Source organism: Ascaphus truei, chromosome 2, assembly GCF_040206685.1.
Source record: "Ascaphus truei isolate aAscTru1 chromosome 2, aAscTru1.hap1, whole genome shotgun sequence".
Classification (NCBI taxonomy): Eukaryota; Metazoa; Chordata; class Amphibia; order Anura; family Ascaphidae; genus Ascaphus; species Ascaphus truei.
This window is the reverse complement of record NC_134484.1, coordinates 222,027,729-222,045,806: the sequence shown is the minus strand read 5'-3', so window position 1 is coordinate 222,045,806 and position 18,078 is coordinate 222,027,729. Positions and strand designations below refer to the sequence as shown.

At 39.2% G+C, this 18,078-nt stretch overlaps 1 protein-coding gene across 4 annotated transcripts in view; it reads right to left on the bottom strand.

Moving 5' to 3' along the window:
- Positions 1-18,078, bottom strand: part of LOC142487143 (cadherin-18-like) — a 941,872-nt gene that overhangs the window by 70,178 nt on the left and 853,616 nt on the right. For all 4 annotated transcript variants that reach the window (XM_075585917.1, XM_075585918.1, XM_075585919.1 and 1 more), the window contains 2 exons: positions 16,126-16,262; positions 13,058-13,179 (listed from right to left, as the gene is read on the bottom strand). In XM_075585917.1, coding sequence (XP_075442032.1) covers positions 13,058-13,179; positions 16,126-16,262 — 259 coding nt within the window. The remainder of the gene's footprint in view (positions 1-13,057; positions 13,180-16,125; positions 16,263-18,078) is intronic.

The window sequence follows — 18,078 nt, the reverse complement described above, 5'->3', positions numbered from 1 at the left end:
CATGCTGTAAGGTGGGGGAGATAGTGTGATAAATATCAATCACATTATGTTTTCTCAAAATTCCGCAATTAATTCTCTACTTTTTAGCAAAAAAACCTGTTTGAACATTTTTTGTTGCTAATTTCAATTACTCATTGCTATTCAAGACATTCGACTGCTCAATGCACGCCTTGTGTCATAGGCACATGCTTGTGATGTGGGAGGGAAGAGCCATGCGTGCCATTAACCAGAAAGTGTAATTTCACTCCTCCCAGCCACAGCTTATTTGTTTTTTGTTTGTTTTTTGGAGGGGGGGGGGGGGGTTCTCACAATTATCAGGCATAAGTTGAAAATGCAAAGATAGAGCATACTGCAGTCTGCAATTTCATTGACATAGAAAAATTGGGGGATTATACTTTTTTAAAATTTGGTTAAATATGACAAATATCCATCACATCATTTTTTCTATATGTACCGCAATTAATTATCTCCTATTTCACAAAAGAGATCACTGCGTGAGACCATGTGGGTAAAAATAGAATATACAGCTCACTTACTGCATGTAACCTTGAAGCCAAAGCATGAAACATTTCAGTGTGAAATGTTATTAAAGGTGATAACATTCATCTACAGTATCTATCACATACAGCACTGCAAGTGCTGTGCCAAACAAGCGTGAAATACAAGCATTTTAGATAAGTGTATTAAAGTTAAAAAAAGTGTGTTTAAAATATAGTGATTTTCCACTTCCAACAAGATAATCTTCATCATCCTACAGTATGTCTGTTGACTTGATGCTTTCCTTTCTGAAAAAAAGCCAACAATGCTTTAAATATATTCATGTTCTAGTGTGCATATGCCAATGCATTTACGGGCTATGCATGTCACAGGGAAAAAAAGTTACCACTCTAGAGTATATTATATTTACCTTCATTATTAACCTTGCCAACCTTGCTGGTGTCAATGATATTGGGACTGGTAGCCAGACGGAGCCATAGAGGTATAATCAGGTTCAGGTTGCTGGTAATCACATAGGAGCAGGTAGCCAGATGGAGCCATAGAGGTATAATCGGGTTGAGGCTGCTGATACTGCTCATACTCAGATGGTGGCACAAATGTGGTAGGTTCTGGGTTAGAGCTTGCTAGGGTTGTGTCTTTGTTCATTTCAATTTTCAACTGTTTTCAGTTGTTTGGAAGTTGGGGGCCCCTCCTCCCAGGGTTTAAGCTCACCCCACCCCACTTTTTAAAGTAAGGAAAGTTTCTTCATTTTGCTGTATGGATAGACTGTAGTCATTCTCCCTCCAACAGAGGTAAAAGAGAAGTTTAAACAGTTTAGTGTTAGGACCTGCAAAATTTGGTTATGCATTGACATGGCTTGCAGGCTTATAACGCTTTGGCCAAAGGGTTTAACTAAATGACCCTTATTCATGAGAATATTATTATTTAAGTATTTAACTTTATACTATTTACTATCTATATTTTGTCTCATTGGATGTAGCATTGGACTTTTCTGTCTTTTGTTGTCTATATTTGGCCACTCTCAGTAGCACTCCTTTGACATACTGCTCATACTGAGACATGATAGAGTTGACAATGGAAGCAATTGGATTGGCAATGGCTGGGGCACCAAGTCTTAGTAACTTAGGTTGTAGTAAGTCAGGTCCACATTGGCTGCTTAGTTTTAATTTGAGGAGCAATTTTGTAATCTTCTCTTCGGATACTGGGCCAAATTAAAAATTGTGGGCAGTGTTGGGAGGGGGTGGTACTATATAGGTACTCCCAGGATGAGATTCATATTTGTGGTTTGGGTTGCATTGTGCTAGTTAGTTAGTAGCACACCCCATATTGAATGCATTTGCAATGTCAGTGGGGTTTGTCAGACTAATATCCCCCTTAATGATATTTCTTGGTTGTTGATGGTTAGAAGGCTGGAATATGGTGTTGATAACCTTCCCGAAGTTAGCTGGGTTTAATGTATTCTGGAGGAGATTGTCAGAGTAATATTGTGCTTTTGAATGCCTTGTTTGTCTTGTGCACATGTTCCGCAGGCATCTGTCGTGATTGAGATCCTTGGTAGTGCCTGTTAATTTGTAGTTTTAATCCACAAGGCATCCCTGAACTGGTAGAGTGTTATAAGATCTATAAAGGAGAAAAGAACCGCCCATCCATGTATGTATGTGTATTCATATAAAGAACAGGTGCTCAGAGGGAAAAAAGGCTTGTATAGCAGAGTTAATCCCCCGCGGTGGGAATACTGAAATTACAAGCTGAACTATACTATGTTGTGTGATAGATTTTATATATCACTATAGAGCTGGACTATACCTTCTGGTAACAGGAATTTGATATTTACATTTCTGATACCCCCTTGCCTGAAACTACATCCACTGAGATTCCTTGTTTTATAGGCTTAAAGGGATACTTACCTGCTTGTCTTGAAATATTTATATTTTGAAATTAGACGTTTGTGGATAGCAATTCATTTGATATACTATCAGGATACTAATTGATATATTGCTTATCTTACCACTTCACAATGGGGTTATTTTAATGTTTGAATGTGATATACCCTATTTCCTCCATTCTAAGACGCCATCGATTCTAAGATGCACCCTTGATTTAATAAAAAAAATTGAGGAAAAAAAACCCACTATATTAAATGTGCAGAATTTTTTTCGGGAGAGAGAGAGAGAGAGGGAGAGGGAGAGCGGGGGGGGGGGGGGGAAGAGAGGGAGAGTTGGGGGAAGAGAGAGAGAGGGAACAGAGAGGGAACAGAGAGGGAAGAGAGAAAGAGAGGGGGGAAGACAGAGAGAGGGGGGAAGAGAGAGAGAGAGAGGGGGGAGGAGAGAGAGAGGGGGGGAGAAGAGATAGAGAGAGGGGGGGAGAGAGAGGGAAGAGAGAGGGAAGAGAGAGAGAGTGGGGGGGAAGAGAGAGATAGGGGGGGAAGAGAGAGAGAGAGGGAGAATTGGGGGGAAGAGAGAGGGAAGAGAGAGAAGAGAGAGAGAGAGAGGGGGGAAGAGAGAGAGAGAGGGAAGAGAGAGAGGGGGAGAAGAGAGAGAGGGGAGGGGGGAGAGAGAGGGGAGGGGGGAGAGAGAGAGAGGGGGAAGAGAGAGAGAGCGGGAAGAGAGAGAGAGGGAGAGTTGGAGGGAAGAGAGAGGAAAGAGAGAGAGGGGGAAGAGAGAGAGAGAGGGGGGTGAAGAGAGAGAGTGGGGGAGAGAGAGAGAGTGGGAAGAGAGAGAGAGGGGGGAAGAGAGAGAGGGGGGAAGAGAGAGAGGGGGAAGAGAGAGAGGGGGAAGAGAGAGAGGGGGGAAGAGAGAGAGGGGGGAGAGAGAGGGGGGAAGCGAGAGAGAGGGGGGGTGAAGAGAGAGAGGGGGGGAGAGAGAGGGACAGAGTGGGAAGAGAGAAAGAGAGACAGAGGGGGGAAGAGAGCAAGCGAGGGGGGAAGAGAGAGAGAGAGAGAGGGGGGTGGGAGGGAGAGTTGGGGGGAAGAGAGAGAGAGAGTGGGAAGAGAGAGAGAGGGGGGAAGAGAGAGAGGACGGGGGAAGAGAGAGAGGGGGGAGAGAGAGAGGGGGGGAAGCGAGAGAGAGGGGGGGTGAAGAGAGAGAGGGGGGGTGAAGAGAGAGAGGGGGGGTGAAGAGAGAGGGACAGGGGGGGAAGAGAGAAAGAGAGACAGAAGGGGGAAGAGAGAGAGAGAGGGGGGGGAAGAGAGAGAGGGGGGGAAGAGAGAGAGAGGGAGGAAGAGAGAGAGGGGGGGGAGAGAGGGAGGGGGAAGAGAGAGGGGGGAGAGAAGGGAGAGAGAGGGGGAGAGGAGAGAGAGAGGGGGGAGAGGAGAGAGAGAGGGGGGAGAGGAGAGAGAGAGGGGGAAGAGGAGAGAGGGGGGAGAAGAGAGAGAGAGGGGGAGAGGTGAGAGAGGGGGGGAGAGGAGAGAGAGGGGGGGGAGAGGAGAGAGAGGGGGGGAGAGGAGAGAGAGGAGGGAGAGAGGAGAGAGAAGGGGGGAGAAAGGAGAGAGAGGGGGTGGCAGAAAGGAGAGAGAGGGGGGGGCAGAAAGGAGAGAGAGAGAGAGGGGAAAGAGGGGAAAGAGGAGAGAGAGGAGAGAGAGGGGGGAAAAGAGGAGAGGGGGGAGAGAGAAGAGAGAGAAGGGGGGAGGGAGGGAGAGAGGGGAGTGGGGGAATGGGGGAGAGAAGGGGGAGGGGAGAGAAAGGAGAGAAGTGGGAGAGAGATTGGAGGGAAGGGGAGAGAATGAAAGGTCACACACACACAAACACAGAGAGACACATACACACACAGAGAGACACACACACATACACTGAAAGAGAAAAACACAGAGAGACAGAGACAGACACGGGGTGGGGGTGGCTTGTGGTGCCGGCAGCACAGCTGTGAGTAGCAGAGGCAGACAGAGGGAACGAGGGGCATGCAGCAGCCACACACTGCCGAATTAATCTCTCCTGTGTGGGGGCGGCACTTCCAACGAGCAGAGCGGGGGAGGAGGGGGGCTTGTGGTGCATGCAGCCGAACATACATTGCTCCTTTGGGGACCAGCACTTGGAGCAGGGGGGGTGGGGGGGGCTTGTGAGTAGCAGAGGCAGACAGAGGGCTTTTGGGGCATGCAGCCACACACTGCTAAATCAATCTCTCCTGTGTGGGGGCGGTAATTCCAGCAAGGGGGGGAGCGCGGGGCATGCAGCAGAACATACACTGCTCCTTTGGGGACCGGCACTTGGAGGGAGGGGGGGGTTTGGTGGCAGAGTCGCGGGGCATGCAGCGGGACACACTGCTCCTCTGTGTGGGGGGGCGGGGGGGGCAGAAACGCAGGGCAAACGCTGAAAGCTGCTGTGGCTTCTGCAGCGCCCCCTGGCTGTTTTTTGTGTGTGTTTTTTTGAGTACATCGATTCTAGGACGCAGTCCCTATTTCAGACACGTGAAAAAGGGAAAAAAAGTGCGTCTTAGAATCGAGGAAATACGGTATGTGTTTTTAACTTTTATATTTGAATTGAATAAAACTTTATTATTTTTTCCTAGCCTTTTCCGGTCACGATAGGCTTATTTTGACCTATCAACAGTACTTATCTGGTAGACCACTGTTAGTCTAATTACTGTACTCCAACATTGAGTGCTCTATATATAAGGGAGCCTTTTTGATCCTCTTGGGATCAACTCTGCTATACAAGAGTGTTATAAGGCCAGTTGTAACCCATGGAAGCTGGTCCCCGTACCCTTATTATGCGTAGTGGAGCATGGATATCACAGAGTTTTAAGAACTCGGCTTGCAAATAGTTGAGCACAGATCAGGGTCAGGAATAAAATCGATTCTGTGCCAAGGGCAGTTGGTGCCAAGGCAGTTGGTAAGGTCAGCCAGAAACTGTTGTGGGTTAAAGTTTCTAAATGTTCTAGTGAGGAGAACTTTAGGACTTGATTGGGGTGGTTTAATCTTCCTTACACAGTACACTATTGCATGGTCACTGAAAATGTTAGGAAGGATGCCAGTGGATTGGATTCTGCTGGGATTTATTTATTTTATTTAGACATTGTTTTACCAGGAAGTAATACATTGAGAGTTACTGTACGTCTCGTTTTCAATTATGTCCTGGGCATAGAGTTAAGACAAATAATAAATAGTTACAAATACAGTTACATAAATGAACAGGGTATACATTATATACAAGACATAGCATGCACAGTTAGAGAAAATATATATTATACTAATATTATATATATATATATATATATATATTTGAGGAGATAATACAGTCTAGCAAGGAGTGGTTTTGTGATTTCAGGTTTGTCCATGTGGGTTGGGAAATCAATTGCATTAGGTTAAGTGATTGAGTTGTATCTGGATTTTGTGGTTTTTAGGGTTGAGCCGATTGAAGTTGAAATCTCCAAGAACTACTGTAGCTGCTCACTATTCTCATTCAGAGAGGAAATGGAGCCAAGAAACTGGGTGATATCAGTCAGGGACTGTAGAGGGGCTTTAGTGGGGTGGTAGATGCCAGCAACCAAGATGGGCTCAGAAAAGGGGATACCAGAGTTTTGTCGTTTAACCGCTCATCCTTGTATGAAAAATTGATAATTAGATATTTTCATAATAATAGGGTGCATGAGGATAGTTAAGGAGCACACAAAAAATATCCAAGAAAGGATAAAAAAGAGCCCCACTAGATGTATTCAGAATTACTGCCCCATGAATACATCTAGTGGGGCACATTTTTGCCAGACACTTATAAATACACTGTATGACTGTGTTACTTACCATTCTTTTGGCTTGATTTGGTCTCTATAAGACATCAGGATATTAATTATTAGATCCCATATGGATATAACTTATTATAAGGATACTGTGTACATATTTTGAAGTGTGTCTATGCCAAATGGCTTGTGAATACATCTATGGATATTGATCATAGCTGAGGCTATTAGCCATTTGGATGCTAAATTAGCCACATATATAGACCAAGGTGGGACTAGAATATCCCTTATGTTACACACACATGTATTTCTCCATTATGTGATCTCAATATAAATCAGCTAGATGTGCATAAAACTATGTGTTACCTAAAGCAAATATTCACAGTGTATAGAGCCGTTATATACTTTATTTATATATACCATTTGAAATTATACTGAGCTGTCAGAGTGGCAATAAAATTAAACAGACACACATATTAATGTGTTTTACAGTCTGAAATAAATATAGAGTCTCCTACCACTCAACCCCGTGTGAGAGGACTTTTTAAGCCTTTATCACTGTATATAATTCACAGAGTCACAATTTAAGATTTTTTTGATGTAATAAAACTTTTTTATTTTTTGGTTTTAATAGTCTACCGATTTAAGAGCCTTAATGGCAAAAAAAGCACATTTGTTTTGCTAGGACAATTTATTAAATATATAATAGAGAGTGCAATAAGAGGAATCTTTTTTATCCTTTCTTGAATATTTTTTGTGTGCTCAGAAAAGGGGAGGCAGATTCTGCCAACCAGGATTTCAAAAGAGGGTGAGCAGAAGGGGGGATTTAACAGTATAAATTGTAAGGTGTCTGCAATATAAAATAACACCCCTCGTCCTCTCTTTGACCTATATCTTCTAGAAATGGAGTATCCCTGAATGGCAATATTTGCATCAGGAGTTTTAGGGTTTAGCCATGTTTCTGTGAGGATGGCTTTGGGTTTATGGATAAGGCACCATGCTCTTAGTTCATCCAGTTTGGGCAGCAGGTTCCAGATATTTATATGGGTGACAGATAGACCTTTTTAGAATTTAAAGGTGGAATTCTCAGGGTTATGGGACAGAGATGAAATCGGAGGGCCTGTGTATCACCTGCTAGAGAGATTAATAGTATGAGTAGAAAATTGAGTAGTTGTGTACAAGGGAGTAACATTTCCATGAGGCCACGAGAAAAAACAAAGTTGAGGTATATGCCAGAGGTAGGTAATGCTGCATGGAGCTGTTGTGAGCCAAGTGTGTGCAAACTAAAATGCAGGGGTGTGTCTTTTCTTTGTCAAATGTTTTGCTGCATTGCAATGCTAGGGTCTATTCAGGATTTGCAGTGGGCAGAGTGGGTGAGGGTTGAGGGGGAGGGCAGTTGTGTGCAATCAGTGTTGAGAGAGGCTGCAGTAAAATAAGTTGTAAAGGGGTGGGGGGCTAAATTGTGCAGGATAACAAGCAGGGATAAGTGTGGTCAGAGTAGCTCACAGTTGGTTCCTTGTGTAGAAGAGTTTGCAAAAGTTTCAGTCCCCAGTCACCTCTAGTCTAACTACATATTCTCACTAAAAAGGCTCACTTTAAATTCCTCGCTCTAAAATGCTAATGCAACCCTGCCAATGCAGGGTGGTGGTGTTACATTTATACATCTAAAGAAGTCACATGACCCTCCTCCCTCCCCAATAAATCAGTCTGTTAAAAGTTGGTCAATTAGCAGCCCACAGTTAAAAGAGTTAAAAAAAAAAAACACCTTTTGATATTCAAATATACCAAAGATCAATAATAAAGGCCAGATGGGGTATTTCTTTTAAAACAGGGGTTACAGTTCAGAGACATACCAATAATCAATAATAAAGGCAGGGTGGGGTATTTCTTTTAAAACAGGGGTTGCAATTCAGAGACATACCTGTAAAGAGAATGCAATTACTGTAGATCCATGCCATATCAGCTGAGGTTATATGTCTTTCATGTAGAAAAGTAAATAGTTAAGTCAGGGCTGTCAACAGAAATTTTGGGGCCGAGGACAGATAATAGAGTAGATATGGGATAGTTAAGGGTGTAGTTAAAAAAAACTGTGGTGGAGGTAGTTCTGGATCTGGGAGGTAGTTGTGGAACTGGGGGGTGGGAGGGTATTTATGAACTGGGGGGGGGGTATATATGAACCATCTGCTATTTCTATAAATTAAAACACAATCAAAAATACTGCATTTGACAGATCTTTTTATTTATTATGTTACGTTATTAAGTTTATCACAACCATAAGTTCAATTAGGTTTGTCCAAGATATAGGGGCTATTAATCATAATGCACATATTGTTTGGGAAATTCCAATTCTATCTGCATCTGATATAAGATAGGTGGGGTATATATCTGGGCTTTGTTTCTCAAACTCAATATATTAAAATAAAAAAGGCAATGTGTATTCTACAGATTTTAATTTCCTTAAACCATGGCAAACAAATACATTTGCTGCAAAATTGGGAAAGAGAAGCTGCGGGTGCCTGAAGTTTCATAATTTTGGCTTTTGTCTGCTTTTCTAATAAATTCAAATGTATATTTTACTTTACTAGCTGTCATGATAATGCCATGAGATCTGGGGTATTTTGGTCAATCTGGTGCTTCAGAAGTTAATAAGCTATAGTTTGAGTAATTAAATTCAATATATTGGGTTTGTAACAGGTCAGAACATTTTATGTGTCAGTGCTGGTCTTCAAAGGGGACTTAATTGGGGTGGGTGGGGCAATCACGGATGGTTCACTAAAAGTGACACTTTATGGTTAGAAGGTCATAAACAATAAGCAGACATGATTGTCAACCTAAAAGAAAATGTGAATTTTTTTTTCTTTATCGTAAAACCATCAATCTTTGAGCTGATTGACGACAGGGGTGGTTTTATGTTATATCAATGGGGAAAGATAGTACTTAATTCTGGGCACGATTTTATGAAAAATCATGTTTTAACAGAGGTATGTTTTGGACCAAACACATGAAATCTCATCTTTGCGCCAGTGACCTCTCTGGGAGTAATCCATGATATATGGTAACATAATGTTATAGGGATTTCTGTTTTCTGTTTTATCCATTTATTTGAAGAAACTGTCCTGCATTAACTGTAATTTGTATGGCCTTGCAATCCTTTTCTGTAATCCAAGCACTGTATTATATATATATATATATATATATATATATATATATATATATATATATATATATATATATATATATATATATATATATATTAACACATTTAATAAGTGATGCTTATAACATACATTTATTTAAAAGCCATTTACAGATGTAGCAGGTGTTATTACCACCATTATACTGGTTAACACTAAACATAACACAGAAACAATTATGTGAGATAACATATATATATTACCATTGTTTTCAACTTGGCCACAGTATTTCATGTGATAAATATTGTGGTACCGTTAATGGGTGCAATAACGTCTGCTACGTCAGTAGTTATTAAATTAACACAGATGTCCTCAATAGTTAAATCTAGGCAAAAGGACATACTTTATAGCCCCAAAAATCTATCCATTATTACACATATTCTTCTTCTTATTCTTATTATTATTATTATTATTATTATTATTATTATTATTATTATTATCATTTATATGTAAAGCACAAATATATTCCATAACACTGTACAATACGGTTGGAGGACAAAAATAAAATAACAAAGATTAACATACAGGCATACCCCGGTTTAAGGACACTCACTTTAAGTACACTCGCGAGTCTGGACATATCTCCCAATAGGCAAATGGCAGCTCACGCATGCGCCTGTCAGCACGTCCTGAATAACAATACCGGCTCCCTACCTGTACCGAAGCTGTGCGCAAGCGGGGAGACTATAGAGCCTGTTACAAACGCGTTATTTACATCAGTTATGCACGTATATAACGATTGCAGTACAGTACATGCATCGATAAGTGGGAAAAAGGCAGTACTTCACTTTAAGTACATTTTCACTTTACATACATGCTCCGGTCCCATTGCGTATGTTAATGCGGGGTATGCCTGTATATTGTTACAATAGGTAAGGTGGGCCCTGCCCCAAGGGGCTTATAATCTACTATATAATGAAGGGTAAGTGGAGACATAGGGTACAGGGGAATAGGAAGGTTGTACTTTATGTAAGGTAAAACTTTATCCAAGCCAAATAACAGAGCACCTGTAACAGCAGTGAACGGCAGGAATAGCTGACACCCTTTGGGTGCCTTTCAGCTGCCACCAAAGGCTACTAGCTACTAGCCTTTGGGGCGACTCAGTTTTTATGTCCCTGAGATTCTGGGGTAGAGTGAAATCAGTGGCACATCATACAATCTCTCACGCCTGCCCATGCTTTAATGGAGTCTTCAGCTCTTACATACTGTATAAAATTATGGCATCATCTCTGAGAGCCAAACTTTCAGGGATATTGTGCTCTTATAACATTCAGTAAATGTCCCATGGGTCAGAACACTGATGGCCCTTATTACGCTTACTGAACGCCAAGCTATTTGTAATTTTTTCAGACTAATCACAACTGGGGCTCTCTGAAAATCACAGCCCAAGCTGAATAGAAAAGAGGAAGCCTTCTATTCTTGGGGATGATGGATGTGTAAGGGCTATGTGATTATGTCTGAGGCATGTCTGCACAAAATTGTAGAAGTAAGCTTAAAGATTGATTAGTAAATAATTGACTTGACTATAAGAGAATCATGAATCCATAATATGAAATGCTTTTCTTTGAAAATACTACTCCAATACAAGATTTCCCCAAAAACTCCATGCAGTTTGAGGCAAAATAATATTCATTAAGAAGTCTCTATGTATAGAAATCAGATAACCAACAAATTGACATCTTATTTGCAATGCACTTTTCAACTGATTTTAAACATATTGCCCAACAAGTGACAGAAATCTCACCTCCGTTAGGAAAGCCCAATTGGTACAGACACTCACCAGTGACACAACAGAGAGCAACACCATTGAATTATGCAAATACATAACTTTTATTTACATATTTCCAAGGTAGTTCAGGAGTGTTTCCAGAAGATCTGCAGCTTAATGAATAGCTCACGATTATGTTATGTTGAAAGTTTACCTCATTTGCATACTAAATTACATATTACACAGAATTGCATGGCTGAAACCAAATCGCGTAACAAAACAACCCCCTATCCCCCATCTCCACCACCCCTCCACCACTAGCACCATAGTTTCACATTTGATATGACCTAAAAGGATGGTCATCTTGGTATTGAAATGCTTTTTTTGAAATGTAATAAATAGACCAATAAGAGATATTTTCTTTCTCTCTAACAAACCCTTATTATCTCTTTCTAATGACAATAAAAAAGTTCAAATGTTTGGGTTAGCGCATGTATAACTTCAATATTATTAATGGCAACATATCGCGTGGTGCAGGTCTAATGGGCAACCACTGTCTCTGGTCCCCTATAACTATTCATAATAAAACTTATGGCACAGTACTACTTACAAAATTATCCTTTAGGCTATAACCTTCTCTGCCCCTCCTTACTCCAGCCCTAATTTCTTGCTATCCACCTGCTCTCCACTTGTCTTCTGCCTACCCAATATATAAATAAAGCCCTCCCCCAACTAAAACTTTTCTCGCTCACTGTCTCGTACATCTGGATTGCCCTTCTCATCAATCTCTCTCAATCTCTCTCAATCTCTCTCAATCTCTCTCAATCTCTCTCAATCTCTCTCTCTCGCTCTCTCTCGCTCTCTCTCGCTCTCTCTCGCGCTCTCTCTCTCAATCTTTCTCTCTCTCTCTCTCCATTTTTCTCAAACACGTATTCCTAGTATTGTTATGTGTATTACTGGTTTAATATGCTATGTAGAGTATATGGATGACGCTATACAAATAAAGATATACATATTCTTAAAAGGAAATGGTCCTGTCTTTTTATTGAAACATAAATCACAGCAGAAATGTATGACAAGCTATGCCATTTCTATTGTTGCTTATGCTTCAATAAAAAAAAACAGATCCATATGCTTTTTATAGTAGTGAGTATCTACTATACATAGTGTGTGATGGTACTACTGTATGCTGTATGAATAACCACTACCTTTTTTTTTCACAACCAATGTATCACTAATTTTTTTTCATTTACAAATATATTGTATTTTAACTAGACCGCTAAATTAATGTTCAAAGAACATTAGTTTTTATAAAATTGATAATATTTTTCTAATAAATTACAAATATAAGTTAAGTTTTAAATGGAAATCCCTCTAGTACTTTTACACATAATTAAACTAGCTAAACATTCGATATATACTTTATCTGGGTGCACATACTGCACCGACACACTTTATTCGAGCAAATACCCGGTATGTACCTGGCAGATACCTGGAATGCGCCGCTCCTCACCTCTGACAAGCCCCGTTGCATTTGCCTTCCCAGCCTGGGTTCATGCCTGGCTGACGGGCGGCTGATCTGTTAAATGATAATGATTAGGATTTAATAGGCTGCAATGCTTCGCGTGTCTACCAGATGGCATAAATTCATGAATTGTAATGCAGTATATATATGTACTGTGCAGTATTGCAGCCAGCGGGAATAAAATGCTTCAATCCCTGCCTGGAAAATAACCCAATGCACTCGGGCAGAAAACAGTCACAAACCTCAATACACCCGGGTATACCCGAATTCGTGGGACTAGCCGAGCTCGAATAAAGTGTGTCGCCAGTGTAATAGGCCAATAAATTACCATAAACCTTTTGTACTTTATCATAAGTGGAAATCTTTTAATTTATGTTTACACTAGTTTAATCTATACTGAAAATACAACTGTTTGACTTATATTTAAAAAAAAACAAGGAATGCAATATGTATACGCTGTACCTGACCAGGTCTGCCATTCTCACAAACAACAATGTCTTCATCGTTTGCGATATGTGGGGGGTTGTCATTGAGATCTAAAACTCTGATGCCTACTGAAACACAGCTCACAAGTGTAGGTTTGTCTGAAAAACATGAAGAAAATAAATATATAAATACATATTGATCGATTGATTGGTTGCCTCTACATCTGTTCAGAAAATGCTTTATAGAAATATAATAAATTAACATTTGTTGTGATCGACCATAAGTTTTAAAGGAAATAGAGAGCTCAGTAGTCCATGTTTACTAAGCCATAATCAGCGATAAGAAACATGGCAGCCCATTCAAGTCAGTGTGCTGTTAGGTTTTTAGCGTCAGAAACTTTCTTATGGCAGAATACTTCTTAGTAAATATGGCAGAATAAGTTTAGTTTACAATATGTTGTCCAATATTCCAGTAGCACTGTTAGGGCCATATTCACAAGCTTTGAAAAATGACTTTCCATGACGTTAATCTAGTATCACGTTATGCCTTAATGCATATCTTCAAAGGTTAATAACCTAACATTAGGTCACATTTTACCCCAAAAAAGATTTGCATTAGTTATAATGGCATGCAAAAGAGTGGTGCTAGTGGTGCAGGTGGTGGTGGAGATGGGGGATAGGGGGTCGAGGTAATGAGCAGTACTGTAGGAGGAAGAATGTACACTTTTATTACCCATTGATCTCCCAAAACACACCCCTCCATGCAACACATGGAGATAACTGTGAACACACCTGAGATACTGTACCTGGGAAATATTCTAATTTAGATTCCTGGAAGCTAAAACATATTCAATGTCACATTACTGAATACTAATGCAATGCTAATGAGATACTGATGCAGCGGCCGTTATTCAAACACCACATGTCATGTAAATCGGAATCCCGATTTGAAACCGCGGGATGAATTCCAACCTCCCTGCACTAAGATGCAAGCGTGCCGAGTGCAGAAAAACAAATTTTTGTGTTCTGGCTATTAAAAACATGAGATTGGCACAGAAGCACATTACTGTACACATTACAAGTCATCCATTTTATTGCAAACGAGGAAACAGAATCCATGAAATTCATACAAAACATCCACGATAAGCGCGGGTGCCTGGTGCGATTGGCCGCGTTCATGCTGCGTGGGGAACAGCAGAGAACTCAAAATCGGCGCCGAGATGTGTTCGAATAACGGCCGCTGCATCAGTATACAACAGTCTTTTTTTTTCCATATAATTAGCTTTTTGGTATGCATTAAACTCAGAAAGAATAAAGTCTTTTACTATTTTAGGTAATGTCACGTTATACGTAATCCATGATTAAATAGAGTTTTGTGAATCTTGCCTTTAGTTCTGGAAGAAGGAAAGGGATTTTTCACAGACTGTTTCCTTTAATGTAACATGCAGTATTCGTCTCTCATTAGGAGACAGTACCCATGAAGAAAAAAATAGGAAACCTGTAAGGTTTCAAAATTTTTGTACAATATTCATCTATTAATGCTATAACAATTCTTTGTCAATTGAAAGGTGTCACAATCTAAAACTAATCTAAAATGTATGAATACTATCATATTTTAAGAAATTCAACATCATTTATATTGAAAACCAAATATTCTATATTACTACATTAAGAAAGATTGCAGTTGCAGTGTTATCAAATTTTTTCCAAAGCTTCTGAATATTGTGCGCATGTTGTTGACTTAATGTTTGTTTGTTTTTTGCAATAAGTAGTAGATAATAGGTTATTCATTTATGGCTATGTGACCTGGAATTTTTTACTTGTAATGCTTGGCAAAAAAAAGTGAACTTTGCCAATTTTAAAGAAAGTTGTTAAAGAAAAAAAGAGAAAAATCTGCCTAGTTCACAGCAACAGTGAAAATTGCTGAGATTTCTAATTGTTAGTGATATTGAACAGTATTTATGATATGGCTTATTTTTTATTCCATTTATTTAAATGTGTAATATGTATTGATAATACTGCAATTACATGATTTAAAAAATACACTGCTGCATCTGAGTGTTTCAGAGTAGCATATACAGTAAACAGCTTGCCAGCTTCTGTAGTCATATTTTAATCCAATTCAAAAATGTAATCAGAAAGCAGATACTGCAAAGAATGTGCTAAATATCATCACTATTATAATTTCCCCAATATTAGGTCATAATTAAAATAAATGAAAAATAGTTCTCAGCAATTATTCTTGAATGTGTTTACACAGATAGATAGTAGTTTTGATGGATTTGGGTAAAAAAACAAGTCCGCATACAGAAATCTATTTATTTATAGATACATAATAAATAGTTAAAATGTCTATAGACTGTTCAGTGGTGAGAGCTTAATGTTTGTTAGAATTGCAAGCTATTTATCACAAAAAAGCAATAGAATAATGTGCATACAGATGCAGCGGCTGTAATTTTAAGGCATCACGGCGCCGTTTTCATGTGCGTTGCTGTACTCCACGCGGCATGAACGCGGCCAATCGCCCCAGGCACGCGTGTTAATCGCTGTTGCTTTGTTTGAATTTTATGGATAGTGTGCAATTATATGCAATGAAATGAATGAATTGTAAAGTGTACAGTGCTTTGCTACTGTGTCAATTTCAGGTGTTTAAGTGCCAAAACACTAAAATGCCATTTTCTGCACTCGCCTGCACTCACGTCTTAAGGCAGTACAGTTGGAAGTAATCCCGTGCGATTTTGTAAAATTATGGGCGCTGCAGCTGTATTTTATACTGTCCTTTATTTGTATTTAATCAAAGAATTACATCGATAGACTAGCCTTGGCATCATGTTAGAGTAACCTGAAAAAAAATGACTTTAAATGTAAAAAATACATTAATTAGGCACAATCCTGCAATATTCAGGCAAAGTTTTATATTCAAGATATTCTCTCTATATTTCTTTACGCCATACGTATTGAAGATCACTCACACCATACTATAATGTATAGACATACAGTACTAAACCTCTGTTTCAGTGTGCAAATTGCTTGCATGACTTCTCCAAAAGGATCATTAGTTCTGGAAAATAGATGATCGTTATGTATTCATTATTATGTTCATACCTGTCTCAGAAGCAGTGATGCTGATGTTGAACCAAGGGGTTTCCTCCCGGTCCAGAACTTTTGCAGTTCTAATAACTCCAGTATTTGTGTCAATGTCAAAATAGTTATCTTGCTGGGAATTGTGGTCAATTAAATATCTGTTATGATGGAACAAAATAATTAACACCATATACAAATATACAGTACTATTAAACAATTAATGCTGCTTCTTACAAGACTTGTATCCCTTCAGTTCATTCAAAGGCACACATTTCAATTACAAATTATGTACTGTACATAATTTAAAGGGGCCGACTTTCCAATGTTTATTACTATATGTTGGATGTTGCATGTTCAAAGTATTGCATCTGGGAAATTCATGCATTTTTCACCAACCTAGACAGAGGATGAGACACGCACTCAATATCAATGGTAATAGAGGTGGGGTACTTAGCTGCCGGTGCGCTGGTCCTGTGGAGCTCCTGTAGTTCCAAATGTTCCAGTACAAAGAAGAAGAAGCAGGCACACGGTCTTACTCAAAAGGAGGTTTAATATGCCATAAAGTCCAACGTTTCACCTTCACCTTGAGAAAGGCAGTATTTGACTGCTGAAACGTTGGACTTTATGGCATATTAAACCTCCTTTTGAGTAAGACCGTGTGCCTGCTTCTTCTTCTTTTTTCACCAACCTCCCACACTATATACAGTATATATTAAAAATACTGATATTGTAAGTTAGTTAAACATGGTGAACTAGAACTTGGGAGATGTTTGATTTTCTTGGGCTACTCTATTACACTGCTGTGTGTCCAACAAGATGAGGATGGAGAAAACACTTGTTTTACTCTCCCACTCAAAGGCCACAAAGAAAAAAAAATTGTTTCTTATTTCAAATTAAAAACAAAACCAGTAAAATATTTACTTTAAGGATTGTTACCTTAGTTTAAAGAAGACAATTGCATTCTTTATAAAATGGTACGGTCAGATGTTTCTAGATCAGCTATCAGAGATTGCCCCTTTAAGTCTGGGTTTGTAACCTATTTTTTAAGGTGAGAGTATATATTATATTGATAAAGCACCCTGCGTGTGAAACGTGTAAGAGTGTCTGTGTCAGTACTTTTTTGTCTGATGTTTTTTAATCAATAAACCTTTTTATTCATGATATCCCATCTTCTTTTGTGAATGAGCAGTGCACCAGCATTTTTCCATTTTTTCTGCGATTGGAAATCTTTATTCTATATATTATATTGTGTTTAACAAATAATAATAGCAAAAGCAAAAAATGGCTATACATAACACATACTTTTCTAAGTAGAAATTAAGTCAGTAAACGTGTTCCCTGGATGTTAATACAGGGCAATTTTCCTTCAAGGTGTAAGAAATACAGTATAATGAATACAGATATTTCGACACATTAAAATATTCTGCTACAGAAGCAGTTGATTTACGGAGCTGCTATTGTCATTGAACTGACTGCAGGACTAAATGGTTGTACTAAACTGCCCTTGATTCTTTGAAGAGAAAGATGAAACCTTGATAAGAAAGAGCATGAGAAAAAAAATCTCTGCACAAAAGCAGAATCTGAAATGATTCAAAACAAAGACACTACATACTGCTTCTTATAATACACATTGAATTTGATTTTATTTAGACATGTTTTCTTGAGCAAGCTAAAGTGAAATAACAGTAACATAACACTCCTAAATCTTTAAGTATATTCACCATTTGTAAGTGTAACATATTTACTGCAATGTGTCATACACATCTAAATATAAACTTATTTTTACTTTATGCACCTTATGAGTATAGGACAATATTCTTTTCTTATGTTGTAATATCTCTCAGGGTCATCTGAAGGGGTTACTTTACAAATATTAAAATATACAGTAACAACATGGCTATGCATGGGTTGTTCATAGATTTCTGACAAAATGAGGATGTCATAAAAGGGAACTAAGACTCAAAAAAAAATTAT